Genomic DNA, 13,192 nt, shown 5'->3' with positions numbered 1-13,192 from the left:
GATAGATTGGGAAAAAATGTGTCAATATGTCGGAGGACCTAGTGAATAGAAGCACAGTTGAAGTGGGAATGTTCGAGTGAGCAAGAAAGGTGAAAGAACAGAAAATATACTTGTCTTCATCTTCATTAGAATCTAAGGGGATGAAACACATCTACTTTGTATGCTGTTATAATCCCAGTACATAGCAGAGAAATAGGTAAATGGTAGAAATTCAGTAAATATGTGTTGAAAGAATAAACTTTACTATGGAAAATATAAGCATGAAAGACTATGTAACAAGGTTATTTTTCTACTATATCAGTTATAACACTGATAATCAACCTAAATGTCCATCAAAGGAGAATAGTTAAACTGGTATATCCAAGCTATAAAATACCACATATTGACTTTATAACAGAATAAAGTAGATTAAAAGATGATTGGCAGATCCACAGGCCCTTTGTGACAGGCTCCAAACTGATGTTTGGTTCTTACACCAAATCACATTTAAGACCAGAGAGTCTGATATCTATGACGACTACTTATACTGAATAATTAAGAGTTACTAAAATTTTGTATTCACAGACTAAATTAGCACATTTCCAATTTACCGAGGACACTACATTAGTATTTTACTAAAAAGTCTGACTGCACGAAACTGCTAGGTTCCTACCAAACATATGCACATACACACACGAATAGAATTCCCACAATTTTCAGGTAAAATGCTTTATCAGTGCATCACCAGATTTGTTGTGATCTGACTGTGCTTTTCATTTACTGCTATTTTAATTAATATGTTAGTAAAATTACTGTTGTATTTTCCTTTTGTTAGACATTTTGTTCCTGCAAGAATTTTGTGTTGTTTCAAATTTCCTGTTATTTTATTTCCATTATAATTATTATCCCCCCCACCCCCTATTAGGCAGGACTATCAAAAATGTTCCACGGGGAAAAAGCTCTAGATTTTTTCTGCTTTTCTTACCCCACAACCCAAGAAAGAGTGATGAAACTGGACTGAACAAGATCAAGGATATTCATTATGCAAAAACAGAGACCTGGTTTCTCTTTTGAGATTTCTTCTCATTTCTTTCACTGTGAAACTATGACATCCTCCCATTAGAAACCAACCCAAAACCAGAGTAAGACCAAGAGGAATAGGGGACGCTACACCACCCATTTCAGGCAAAAAGAATCCTCTTAGTTCCATGCTAATTCAGCTTACCAAGGGCTACACCAAAATTACAAGCAGAAGCCTCAGCAAATAAATTATTACTTCAGTGTTGACCTCTCTGTTTATATTTTCATCAAGATTTCTAGAGACAGAAGAGAGGCAGTAGGCAGAACCTCAAATTCAAAATTAAAGGATCTTGAGTCTTGACTATCCACCTGCATTTGTTCAACAAATGTTTATTTGATGCATCCTATGTGCCAGAAATTATGACAGGCACTGGAAATACGATGGTGAACCTTACAGACATGGACCCTGTCCTCAGGGAGCTATATAGTCTAGTGGGGGATACAGAATTTAACAAATAGATTAAATAAATAAACAAAATTTAGCAAATATATATCTCACTATAGACTATGATAAGTGCAATAAGAACAAATAGATCCGGCACAGCCAAATAAATAACACCAACTTGGAACAGGATTAGGTTTCTTGTACTACAAAAAAAAAAAAAAAAATTCTATAAGGAAAAAGAAAAGATTCAGAATTCAAATTATGTAAACTTACAGCTTCTCTGCCAATGAGTGGATAAAAAGGGGTACCAAAAAGTTTCCTTCCATTGATAAATGCTTTCATGATGAAATTGGTCACTATTGAAGAAAGAAGAAAAACAATAAAGATGCAGACCTTAATGTGTAAGAGCTTTAAAAGTAGGGGATTTCTATATTTAAAACTTACTTTTTCTAGAAACTCCAGCACCAAGGTTATGATTCAAATCAAAAGGGTCTAGAAAAGAAATATTTTATTTTTTATTTAAGAATTATGCTCGTTGTAACATAAATATAGTTAGTAGCCATAACTAGAGTTTAACTCTACGTAACTCAGACCATCAAAGTCAGAAAATTATTCTTTTATAATTATAGATTAAAGGATGGAAACTGATAAAAACCAAGAGGAAGAATCTTCCAAATTCTAATGTGTTTCAGTTTTCCCCTCAGTGTCACTGGCCAAATAAAACTCTGGCTTTTTGTTCTGTTTTGCTCTGTTTCATGTTGTTCCTGAATTAATATCAGCTGAATGATTACCTTCAATAGCAATGCATTTGGATGTCCACTGCTTCTCAAAAGTTGTCAATAGCTTTTTCTGCCGAATGCTAATTACATATTCTTTGAAATCAAATTCTTCAGTATAGAAGCGAAGCAGTCCCAACCAAAGCTCTCCTAATGTTTCTGTGTTCTTTCCAAGTGAAGGTAAACGTTTTTTCTACAGGTGAGAAAAAAGAAAGGAGAGAGACATGTCTATACTTATCCAAAGTATGGACCCCCAAGTCCAAGTAAAATTATTAAATTAAATTATGCAAATCCTAACATGCATCTGTGAGCATTCCATAACATAAAAACTATGAAAAAATTACCAGTTCTTCCGTTTTATCAAAGAAAAAAGCATTCCATCCATCAACCATTCTCTGTGGAATCTGTTTTCCATCAAAGATCTGCATTAAAAAATCAATTCTACTATTAGATTTCAAGCCATCCAACCTAAGAGCCTAAATACCCTCATATCATTTTAGAATTTACGTATAATAGACATAGTGAAGCACTTATTCCAAAAGAAACAGTCAAGATGGTATAATCTGATGTCAAGTTATTAATGAATAAAATGTATCTGAAAGACCAAAGCTCGGAAAGGATATCTTAAGAACCTCAGACTCTCCAAACGATACATTTGATATTATCTATTTGGCTATCAAAACACATCCAGCCCAAGTTTAATGAAGTAAAACTAAAGAAAAAGCAGATGAAAACAGCATTTTCATCAAAGGATCACAGACACGGAAATACATAAGAGATAATACTTATTGATTGTACACCTTAAAGGAAATCGAAGAAGCTATTTGTTATGGGGAAGGGCTCTAGTACCTTTAATCAGTTATCTGTATCAGATGAGGTTGAAAAGGGCCAGGACATTGATTTTTTAAAACAGAAAATTAGGTAGCTTTCCTTGACATTTTGATAAAGATCGTGAAATCTTCATGATTAATTATGTGTAGTAATTCACTGTCCTAAGGAAAGGGGGGAAGGTAATGCTACTTTACTAGAAGAATTCCACAAGGTGACTGTACAGGCACAACTGACCTCTACAAGCAATTTTGAGACTTATTTTCTATAGGAGTTTTAAGAAAGAGATGCAATAAAGTAAAAAGTTGGAATAAATTCAGAGTCAGCAGACCTCATTTCTAGTCTTAGTCCTGCCAAGTAGTGATTCTGGACAAGACAATTATCCTTCCAAATCCTCAGTTTTCCCAATGAAAATAAGAGATTAGCTTAATTAGGTCAGTTTTCTTCAAATTTTATTTTTCTTTTAAGCTGTAGAACCCCTTCCTAAAATGGAACCTTCCTGTAAGTTCAACATGTAAAACAGATAAAAACAGAGGTACTCTGATAAAAGCCTGAGTGGAGAAAACTATACATTATCTTTTCCTTCCTCCACTCCTCACACACACACTATTGAGCTCCTAGAGCTTACCAAAACATACTTTAAAACCACTAGATAAGGTTGTCCCCATGGCTCCTTCATAGATTAAGATGCTATTATACAAACTGCCTCTTAAACCTTGATTACTTTAACAGAATCCTTACTTTTGAGAAACAACCAACATCCAAACCTAATTATGCTGGCGAATAACACAGTAAATGACCTGTGGGTTTTGGAGGGCATTTAATCACTGATTTGCCACCTGTTTAATGAACTCTCATATTTCATAGTGCCTAACTCTCCACTCTGTTTCAGCCCTTAGAAGTACTAATACTAGCCTCTCTTTCTTTTGCACACACACAACACATTTACCTTCTCTTTCTGTTTCTCTCTTTTCTTTCTCTCAATAGCAATCATCCTCTACTCAAGCACTCAAGCCTTCTCTCTAAAACCTCACCAAACAAGTCTGTACAAGGAGTGACCCTGTACATTTCCATATTTATTTTCTTTTTTTATTATGGTATTTTATATATATAATAAGCTATATATATATCTACTGCTATATTTAAATTGTAATTTTTTTAGTTGTGGTAAAACACACATAATGAAGTTTACCATCTTAAGTCATTTTTAAGAGTACAGCTCAGTGGCATTAAGTGCATTCACATTGTTGTGCTACCATCACCACCATCCATCCACGGAATTCTTCTCATCTTATACAAGTGAAACTCTGAACCTATTAAACAATAATTTCCCACTCCTCTCTCCCGCCAGCCCCTGGCAACCACCATTCTACTTTCTGTCTCTATGAATCTGACTACCCTAGGTACCTCCTATAAATGGAATCATATAGTATTTGTCCTTTTGTGACTCGTTTATTCCACTTAGCATAATGTCCTCAAGGTTCATCCATTCAGTTGCAATTTTTAAGCTGATATAAGCTAAGAAAACATAGTTCATAATATCAAGTGACACTAACACTCCCTAATCCTCTCTTAGTATTAATTTTTATGTGAAAATTTACTTTTACTTATGATGATTGCTGGAATACAGCAAAATTATTCTGCTTAGGAAAACTCCTTTTGACCTAAAGAACTCTGTATTGTTGATTATGAAAAACACTCTTAGCAGAGCCTTACTTATTACACCCAGTCACTTAAAGTTTAGGTTCAATTACAAATGGAGTCAAAGATCATCAGCTTCATTAAACATATCCTTACCCTTAAAAGTTGATCGATGCCAATGATCAATACTTAAATGATGCCAGAGCAATGGACAAGGGGTCCCATATGACAAGCAAAAAAGGCCAGAAGCAAAAATCCATATATCATCAGTTCATATGTATCACAAAGCCCCCCACAATCAGAGCTCATTATGATGGAAAACATCCCATGGACTGTCTCTCATTTCATCCATCACTGTCTGTTAAGCAGATAATGGAACAGTTCTTGAAGTTGGCTACAGCAATCCTACCTACATTTTTCCAATAATAATGTTAATAAAGCTGCTAATGATAATAATAATAATAAAATTAATAATAAGAGCAACCACCATTTATAAATTCCTACTTTAGCATCTACTACATTCAAAGGCATTTGATGTCTCTGTTCCTTATATCAACACGGAAATAATACTACTATTATTACATTTTTGCTGATGATAAAATTCAGACTAGTGGCAGTCAGGCAGCTTGTTGAAGGCCACATGTCAAAATTAGGATTCAGACCAGTTATCTCTGGCTCCAAAATCATGCTCTGACCGCTGTTTCCATTATATCATGCTGCCTCAATGGTTCCTCATCCATGGGTAACATAATGAGAGAACAGAGACAAACCACAATGAAAACAAAATTTGTGTTCCATTTGGGTTAATCACAGTATTCTATCAAAGTCACAGCAAATTATAGCAAATGGCTGCTATAATATTACTGGGCCAATTAAGCTTAAGATCCCCAAATTTCAAGTTAGACTAATACAGAGAATTATCTTGGCCTTGGCAGGCCTAATTAATTCATGCAAAGTTTTAAATATCCTATAGTGAACAACCTTGTTAAAAAACAAACATCACTCAACATAGATTCAAGCAACTTAAATTTTTCTGTTAGGAAAGGATGTTTAAATTTTTTATTTCTCTCCCACTATTTGTTTAAAAGAGGGAAAGAAATGCTGTTAAAACCACATGCATTCATTAGAACTTTTAAAAACTTACTAAGGCCATCTGACACGCACATATGGCTTGCTATTTTGTGATACTCTTCTTTGCCATGACTATCAAAGTTTACGTGAAATCAGAATATGTGATTTTCCAAACAATTCTGATGCTTCTCAGCTACCTCAAAATAACCACCTACCTAAGAAATTAGAACCTGATCCACCCCAATGCTTGCAAATCCACTTTGTGCCAAGAATGAGGAGGAACAGATGGATGATTAAGAACTCCTTTGTATTTATTTTAGAGAGTATAAATTGACTACAAAAAGAGACTCTATGAGTCACCAAATCCGAGTAAATATGAGTATAATCTGTTTCTTTTGATGTACATTCTTATGCTTAATGCAATTTACATGACCTTACAGAGATAAGGAAGAATTTCCTTGTGTTTCTTTCTCAACCAAAATTCACAAAGTTGACCAAAGTATATACAGGAATAAATCAAACTTCATTGCCAAGCAGGAGGAGGGAGAATACTCTGAAAAGAAGAAACTTATGTATTTGCATCTGAGAGACTATAATATATAAGTTCATGAATGGCTACAAATTTCATTATCATTGGCAGCATTCTAAGACTGTGAAATACAAAAATGTTACAAAAGATATTCAATAGTTCTATTCATCTAGTAGTCTTTTGGTAGTCTATATTCTCCCATAATAAGCTTTTCAAAAAGGTTCATTATTCGATTAAACCATTAATGAAAGAAGAAAACTTAGAATATCCATGATGGAAACATCTTTCATGATCTCATGAACTGAGTAAGATCTACTATATTTAGAGTGTATACACCTACACAGAAACGCCTTTATAGTTTTCTTAAACATTTACCTCTTGTAGAACTGGGATAACAGGTGGTTTTCTCTGCTGCAGAAAGTACAGCACCATAAGGATATAAGCATATGAAGATAAACTTCCCCTGGAAGCATCTCCAATGTCACATCGCTAAAAAAACATAAGGATTGAAAATAAAACTTCAGAATCTTATTCCATGCAGAAGTATTGACTACCTTAAGACACCATTTTTTAAACCTATCAAACCGTCAAATACCCAAAAGTTCAATAACAAGCTGTTATAGAGGGTATGGGTAAACAGGTACTCATACATTAAAGAATATACAGTAGCATAAATTTCATGAAGAATAATTTGGCAATATCAAAATTATAAAAGCACATCTCCCTTAATGTATCAATTCTATTCTAAGAATTTATCCTGCAAATATGCCAAGAAACATGTGAAATGACTAAATAAAATTTCTATTGTAATACTATTTTAATAGCAAATATGAGAAAGAACTTAAAGCTCATCAGTAAAGTACAGGTTTAAAAAACTGATGACTATCCACACAATGGAATAGTATGCAGCCATTAAAAAGAAAAGGAAAGCTCTTAGTATACTAATAGGAAATAATCTCCAATATTTATTGCTCAGTTAAAAAAGCAAAGTACAAAACAGTGTTTTCAGCGTGTTTATACCTATAATAAAAAGAGGCAGGAAATTTGCTTGCACTGGAATAATATATCTCTGGAAGGATACAGAGGAACGTTTAACACTGTTTGCCTCTAAGAAGAGGCAAAGGTTGGCTAGGAGACAGATGTGGAAGGAAGATTTTCTGCCATAAATCCCATTAGACCTTTTAATTTTTGAACCACATGAATACGTTGGCTATTCAAAAAAGATTTTTTTTAATTTAAAAAAAAACCCTGGGGGCTTCCCTGATGGCGCAGGGGTTGAGAGTCCACCTGCCAATGCAGGGTACAAGGGTTCACGTCCCAGTCTGGGAAGATCCCACATGCTGCGGAGCGGCTGGGCCCATGAGCCATCGCCACTGAGCCTGTGCGTCCGGAGCCTGTGCTCTGCAACGGGAGGGGCCACGGCAGTGAGAGGGCTGCGAACCACAAAAAAAAAAAAAAACCCTGAAAGAATCCTCAGAGACTTCCCTTGAGTAAAGCTTTAGCTGATATTATATAAAGGGAGAGGAATGATTTTTCTGACATGAACCACTTGATTTTTTGTTTACATCTTTATTGGACTATAATTGCTTTACAATGGTGTGTTAGTTTCTGCTTTATAACAAAGTGAATCAGTTATACATATACATATGTTCCCATATCTCCTCCCTCTTGGCGTCTCCCTCTCACCCTCCCTATCCCACCCATCTAGGTGGTCACAAAGCACCGAGCTGATCTCCCTGTGCTATGTGGATGCTTCCCACTAGCTATCTATTTTACATTTGGTAGGGTATATATGTCCATGCCACTCTCTCACTTTGTCACAGCTTACCCTTCCCCCTCCCCATATCCTCAAGTCCATTCTCTAGTAGGTCTGTGTCTTTATTCCCCTCTAACCCCTAGGTTCTTCATGACATTTTTTTTTCATAGATTCCATATATACGGAACCACTTGATTTCATAACCCAAACTCAATGAGAGTAAGGAACTGTCATGTTGGAGTTATTCTGTGAGGTGAATGTAAAAGACTAGCTGTATCAAATGATTTGTAATATGTGGCTGGATGCGCTCCTTTTCTAAGATGACTCTGTCCATAAAGACATGTATAGGAATATCTAAACAAATATGTCTCCCTTTTGGAAGAGTCGGCTTTATGAAATGAAAATGTAACCAAGTCACTCCCCTACTAAAACCCTTCCACCAACACATTCACAAAATTAACTATTTACTGAGCACCTACCATAAAGCAGGCACTACACTGAAATAAAGATACAGAGGCCTCAACCCTCATGGAGTTTACTCACTTAGCAAAACAACCAAGAAAACAGAATTCAGTATTAAGTGTTATAATAGGGGAAACATTAGGTTTTATTGGTATTGCTTTGTTTTCTTGGCCAGAAAAATTTACCACTAAACCCAAACACCAGATTTCCTAACCCAGAGCCTTTTAACTAGGATGGTATGCCAACTCCCATGCCTAGGGTTGGAAATCATTACTGCATTGAGAAATTATACTATAAGAAATTTACTAGAGTGTTACCTATGAGAGGAGAGCAAACAGAGAAAAAAACTAAGAATCACCCTACTCTGAAAGGTATAACTTTAAACCATTTAATATTGACAGTTTCTTCTTAAAAGCTCAGGTAAACAAAACTGAGAAAATATTTGTCACAAGTCTGACATCAGCATGTTTTACTTTAATATCATGAGTATTATAACAAAGCAGATCATTAGCTTTTTCATAAATACCTTAGCAAACACTTTCATAGTATATCCCAAGTACTGCACTCTAGGATCAATAGCTGCATATGTAGCTAGCATTCTTGTGTTATGCTGAGCCTGAAAAATAAATTACATATTTGAAAGCATTTCAAATTTATTAAAATTAAACTTACAGATCAGCTAAAAAGATAAACTCCACATAGAATATATATAAATGTTAAACTTAAAATACCTGTAAATGAGTCAAGCAAAAATTAACCTTCAATCTGAAGGAAATGTTAAGATGACTGATAAAATTTTTTTTTCCCTATACTAACCACATTCGTAAGTTTTAAACATAAAGGTACAGTCAGTGATCTGTAAACTTTTAAAATGACAACTGTAAACATACCTGGGTCTTTACAGACAGTGAAACTTACCAACGTATTATATAAACTGATATCGCCTTCTAAACCACTTCGTCTGTGTTCAAATTTTACTATAGGCACTTTGGCAGTAGTTATAGGCAAAATGTTTCTTAAACCTGATTTAAAAAAAAAAAACTTCACTAGGTTAAATAATTTTCATAAAACTAAAAAAAAATTTCTGTTGTTTTAAAGTTCATACCTGGATGTCTCTTAAGAATTTTCGCCAAATTTTCAATTATTTCCTTACAATTTAATTTCTAAAAAACAAAAGAAATAAATAATAAAGTCTGTCTGACTCAACTTGGTCTTGTGCAAATTCTATTTTAATCTAGACATTTAATATTAGCACTTAAAATCTCCAGCCAGAAGTCTATATAACCTTGCTAGTCAAAGAACATGGTCCATAGACCTGCAGTATCACCAACACCTGGAAACTCGATAGAAATGCAGAATCTCAGTCTCCACTCCGGTCTACTGAATCATAATCTGCATAGTAACAACATTCCCAGGTAATTCACATCCACATTAAAGTTTGAGAAGCACAAAAACAGGAGAATAATGTTTTCAAATACATGGATAAAAAACTAGAGATGGGTTTGGTGAAGGCAAAACAGTACAGTGATTAAGAACATAGGCTGTGAATTTAGACAAACCTGGATTCAAATCTTGAACTAAGTATTGACTAGCTGTGTGACTCTGACCAGATCCTTAACCCCTCTGAGCCTCATACTACTTATAAAATCAAGATAATCATCAACTCCTACTCTTTTATAAAGGAGCTGGATTACATGAGACACCTATGTAAAGCATTCAGCAGCATACTTCATACAAAGTAGCACTTTAAGTCTGTCAGCTATTTACTATCATATGTTGATGAGGAAAAGAATAATCCTACTATTACAAGCACCTACTTCTTCAAAAAAAACCCTCTTACCTCTGCAAATTTAAATGTGTTGGTTATTTAAAAACTAGACAGCAAAGCTGATATGGTAACGATAACCCTAATATAAGGAACAAGGAAGATAACGGCATAAATTAACTGGATTAAGTTCAATGCCCACATCTACTACTAAAATCACTTTTGCATATCCCCAACATGCTCTTTTTAGCTACAAGAGAGCAGTAGTCATTGCAGCTTAACCTGGGGATTTCAAGGGAATCTTTAGAATTAACACATAATACAAGAGGTTGTTTTTCTCTTTGTTATACAAAGATACAATTTATACTAAGTTAAAAGTTTCCATTATGGCTCATCTGGAAGAAAATAATTTACTCATGTTCATTGTCTCAACTTTCCAGAGTGAATAGCACAGGTAATATATAGTATACAAACCCTTGGTGATGGAACACCTGATTATTAAATTTTACATAGAAGGGATCTAAAACCCTAACCTCCTTCCTGGGTAAAAACCACTTCCTATTCCCTCAATTCCTGCCCTTCAGAATGGAAAGGGGAAGCCTCTTTCCAAGGAGATGGCGTTGAGTAGAAGTGGGTTAAGGAGAACTAAAAAATTTATAACTTTTCATTTTCTTTATAGAACAAAAAGATATTAATTAACACCAGAAGCAATTTCTTAGGACCAGAAATAAGCATCTACCAGGTATCACTGCCATCTTTTCTTGGGTTCTAACAATTTAAAAAACACCTTTTGAAAAAACTATTTCAGAAATGCACAGGTACACTATTCTGCTGAATTATAATACAACAGAGGCTATACTGACACCACTAAAGATGCCAGAAGCTTGGCCTCACCCCAATCTTGCAAGCAGTCCCTGATTTTGAAACATAAATACCAACAGCTATGTTGTTAAAGAAACGAGCAACTACAGAGATACCCTCCTTTTCTAGTTGCTGCTAGGAAGGCCTGGGACACTTCTTCCCTGTCCATTCAGTCCCTTTCTTTACTAGAGCTCAGACAATCTCATTCCCACTGTTGAGGCCTGGTACACAAAAAAGGAAAACATAAGTACCCACTCTCACTGCTGAGACTGCTCTGGGGGAAGGTTTGCTCCTGGCATCTCATGGTGGAACTCAGAAAGCTTTCAATTTCAGAAAGTAGGGGTTAGGTTCTACAGTACTATTAGTACTATATTTCAACTACATTATGGGTTAAATAAATTACAGAGAAGCAGTGGGATACAATGGAAAGAGCATGAACTCTGGAGTCAGACAGACCTGGGTACGAATCCCGGCTCCAACATTTACTAGCTGTGTGAACTTGAGCAAGTCAGTTTATCTCTCAAAGCCTCAGTTTCCTCATCTGTAAAATGGGGGAAATTATCTACCTCGAAGGTGGTTGTAAGAGTGAAATGAGATAATGTATGTAAAAGTGTATACTGGGGGCTCAAATGTTAGTTCCCTTCCCCGCCCAAAATGAGTTTCTAAAAGCTAGCCTAGAACACATAATTTATAACAATGCTTCTATGGAAAAAAATGTATTTTGAGTACCCCCAAATTATAATCAACTTGTAGAACACAATCCATTTATAAATTAAATGTCCACCTTTATTTTCTATCTTTAGTGATACAGAGACATCACCTAATGGAAGAGATATGAAAAGACAGAGTAAGTGAGATCAATGTTTACTACCAAACTGAAGCAACAGTTTTTCATTGGCTCTAATGAAAAAATTTCCAACTCTATGGTACATTTTTTCCACAAATTCATTAAAAAGCACTTGTAACTATCTGTGACATGGTTTTTACATTATAAAATCACTGAAACAGTACATTTACTTACTTAAATACTTGAATGTCTTCTAAAATGATACTAGTGCTTTTACATTTCAAACACTGCTATTGCTAATATATTTATACAAAGAATGACACCTTCCATTTTTATCAATTCTACATACAAAATTAAAAACACACTCATCACTAGAAGAAAATAAACTTTCACATCACTTTCCAAACACTAACTCTTACCTCTGCATTTTCGTGGCCTTCAAGGGTCATACAAATATCCAGATCACTATCACGAAATCCAAATCCATTCTTAGAAGAGCCAAATAAGCACAATCTTGCCTTTTCTAAGCAAAGGAAAACAAAAGTCAAAAGTTTTATAATTATCAGGAAAGAGGAGTCTTCTATTAACTACTAATGGCCTACCACAGGATAATCTTATCCAATTCCATGGCTTAAATTATCTACCATTAGCAGATACACTGAGAAATTCCAAAACACTCACCTAAAGCCCAGGTCTTCTCCCCAAAATCTCACACCCATGTATCTAACTGCTTTTCCCATTTTTCCACAGACATCATAAATTCAACAAGTCAAAACTAAACTAGCAACTTCACCTCAAACCTACTACTATTCAGAAATATACATGTGGTTCTTAACACCTCTCAACTTTCACATCCAAACACTTACCAAGTTTTTTACCTTCTTCCAACTTAATGACCTCATAAACTCATCTACTTTTATTCATTCTCAACATCAATACCAATAGTTAAGATCAATATTTAGAGATTTATCTCTTGGAAATAAACTAGTTTCTTCAGGGCACAATTCAAGTAGTTTTACAAATATCATCTTAGTATATAGAATTAATTCTCCTCTAAAGTGAGGGATTAATCTATTTGATATAAATTATATATACAATTATTATATATATAGTTATATATATAATATTCATATATATATATTATTAGGGTTATTCCTTCATGCTTATTAGTGTCACTCAATAAGCTGTGGCTTAACAAGATTGGATCATTCTCTCTATTAATTCTTGTAGCCTACATATTTAGATAATAAATTCTGTATTTTCAAACTTAAT

General features: G+C 34.6%; 1 protein-coding gene across 12 annotated transcripts in view; it reads right to left on the bottom strand.

The window, feature by feature from the left end:
• The window catches only part of TUT4 (terminal uridylyl transferase 4), a 143,297-nt gene that overhangs the window by 22,056 nt on the left and 108,049 nt on the right, over positions 1-13,192 (bottom strand). For all 12 annotated transcript variants that reach the window (XM_073789755.1, XM_019937796.3, XM_019937791.3 and 9 more), the window contains 9 exons: positions 12,340-12,443; positions 9,613-9,670; positions 9,426-9,529; positions 9,034-9,123; positions 6,665-6,778; positions 2,565-2,642; positions 2,236-2,413; positions 1,889-1,936; positions 1,718-1,800 (listed from right to left, as the gene is read on the bottom strand). In XM_073789755.1, coding sequence (XP_073645856.1) covers positions 1,718-1,800; positions 1,889-1,936; positions 2,236-2,413; positions 2,565-2,642; positions 6,665-6,778; positions 9,034-9,123; positions 9,426-9,529; positions 9,613-9,670; positions 12,340-12,443 — 857 coding nt within the window. The remainder of the gene's footprint in view (positions 1-1,717; positions 1,801-1,888; positions 1,937-2,235; positions 2,414-2,564; positions 2,643-6,664; positions 6,779-9,033; positions 9,124-9,425; positions 9,530-9,612; positions 9,671-12,339; positions 12,444-13,192) is intronic.

Source organism: Tursiops truncatus, chromosome 1 (assembly GCF_011762595.2).
Source record: "Tursiops truncatus isolate mTurTru1 chromosome 1, mTurTru1.mat.Y, whole genome shotgun sequence".
Lineage (NCBI taxonomy): Eukaryota > Metazoa > Chordata > Mammalia > Artiodactyla > Delphinidae > Tursiops > Tursiops truncatus.
The sequence above is the reverse complement of the archived record's forward strand: the minus strand, read 5'-3'. Positions and strand labels throughout refer to the sequence as shown.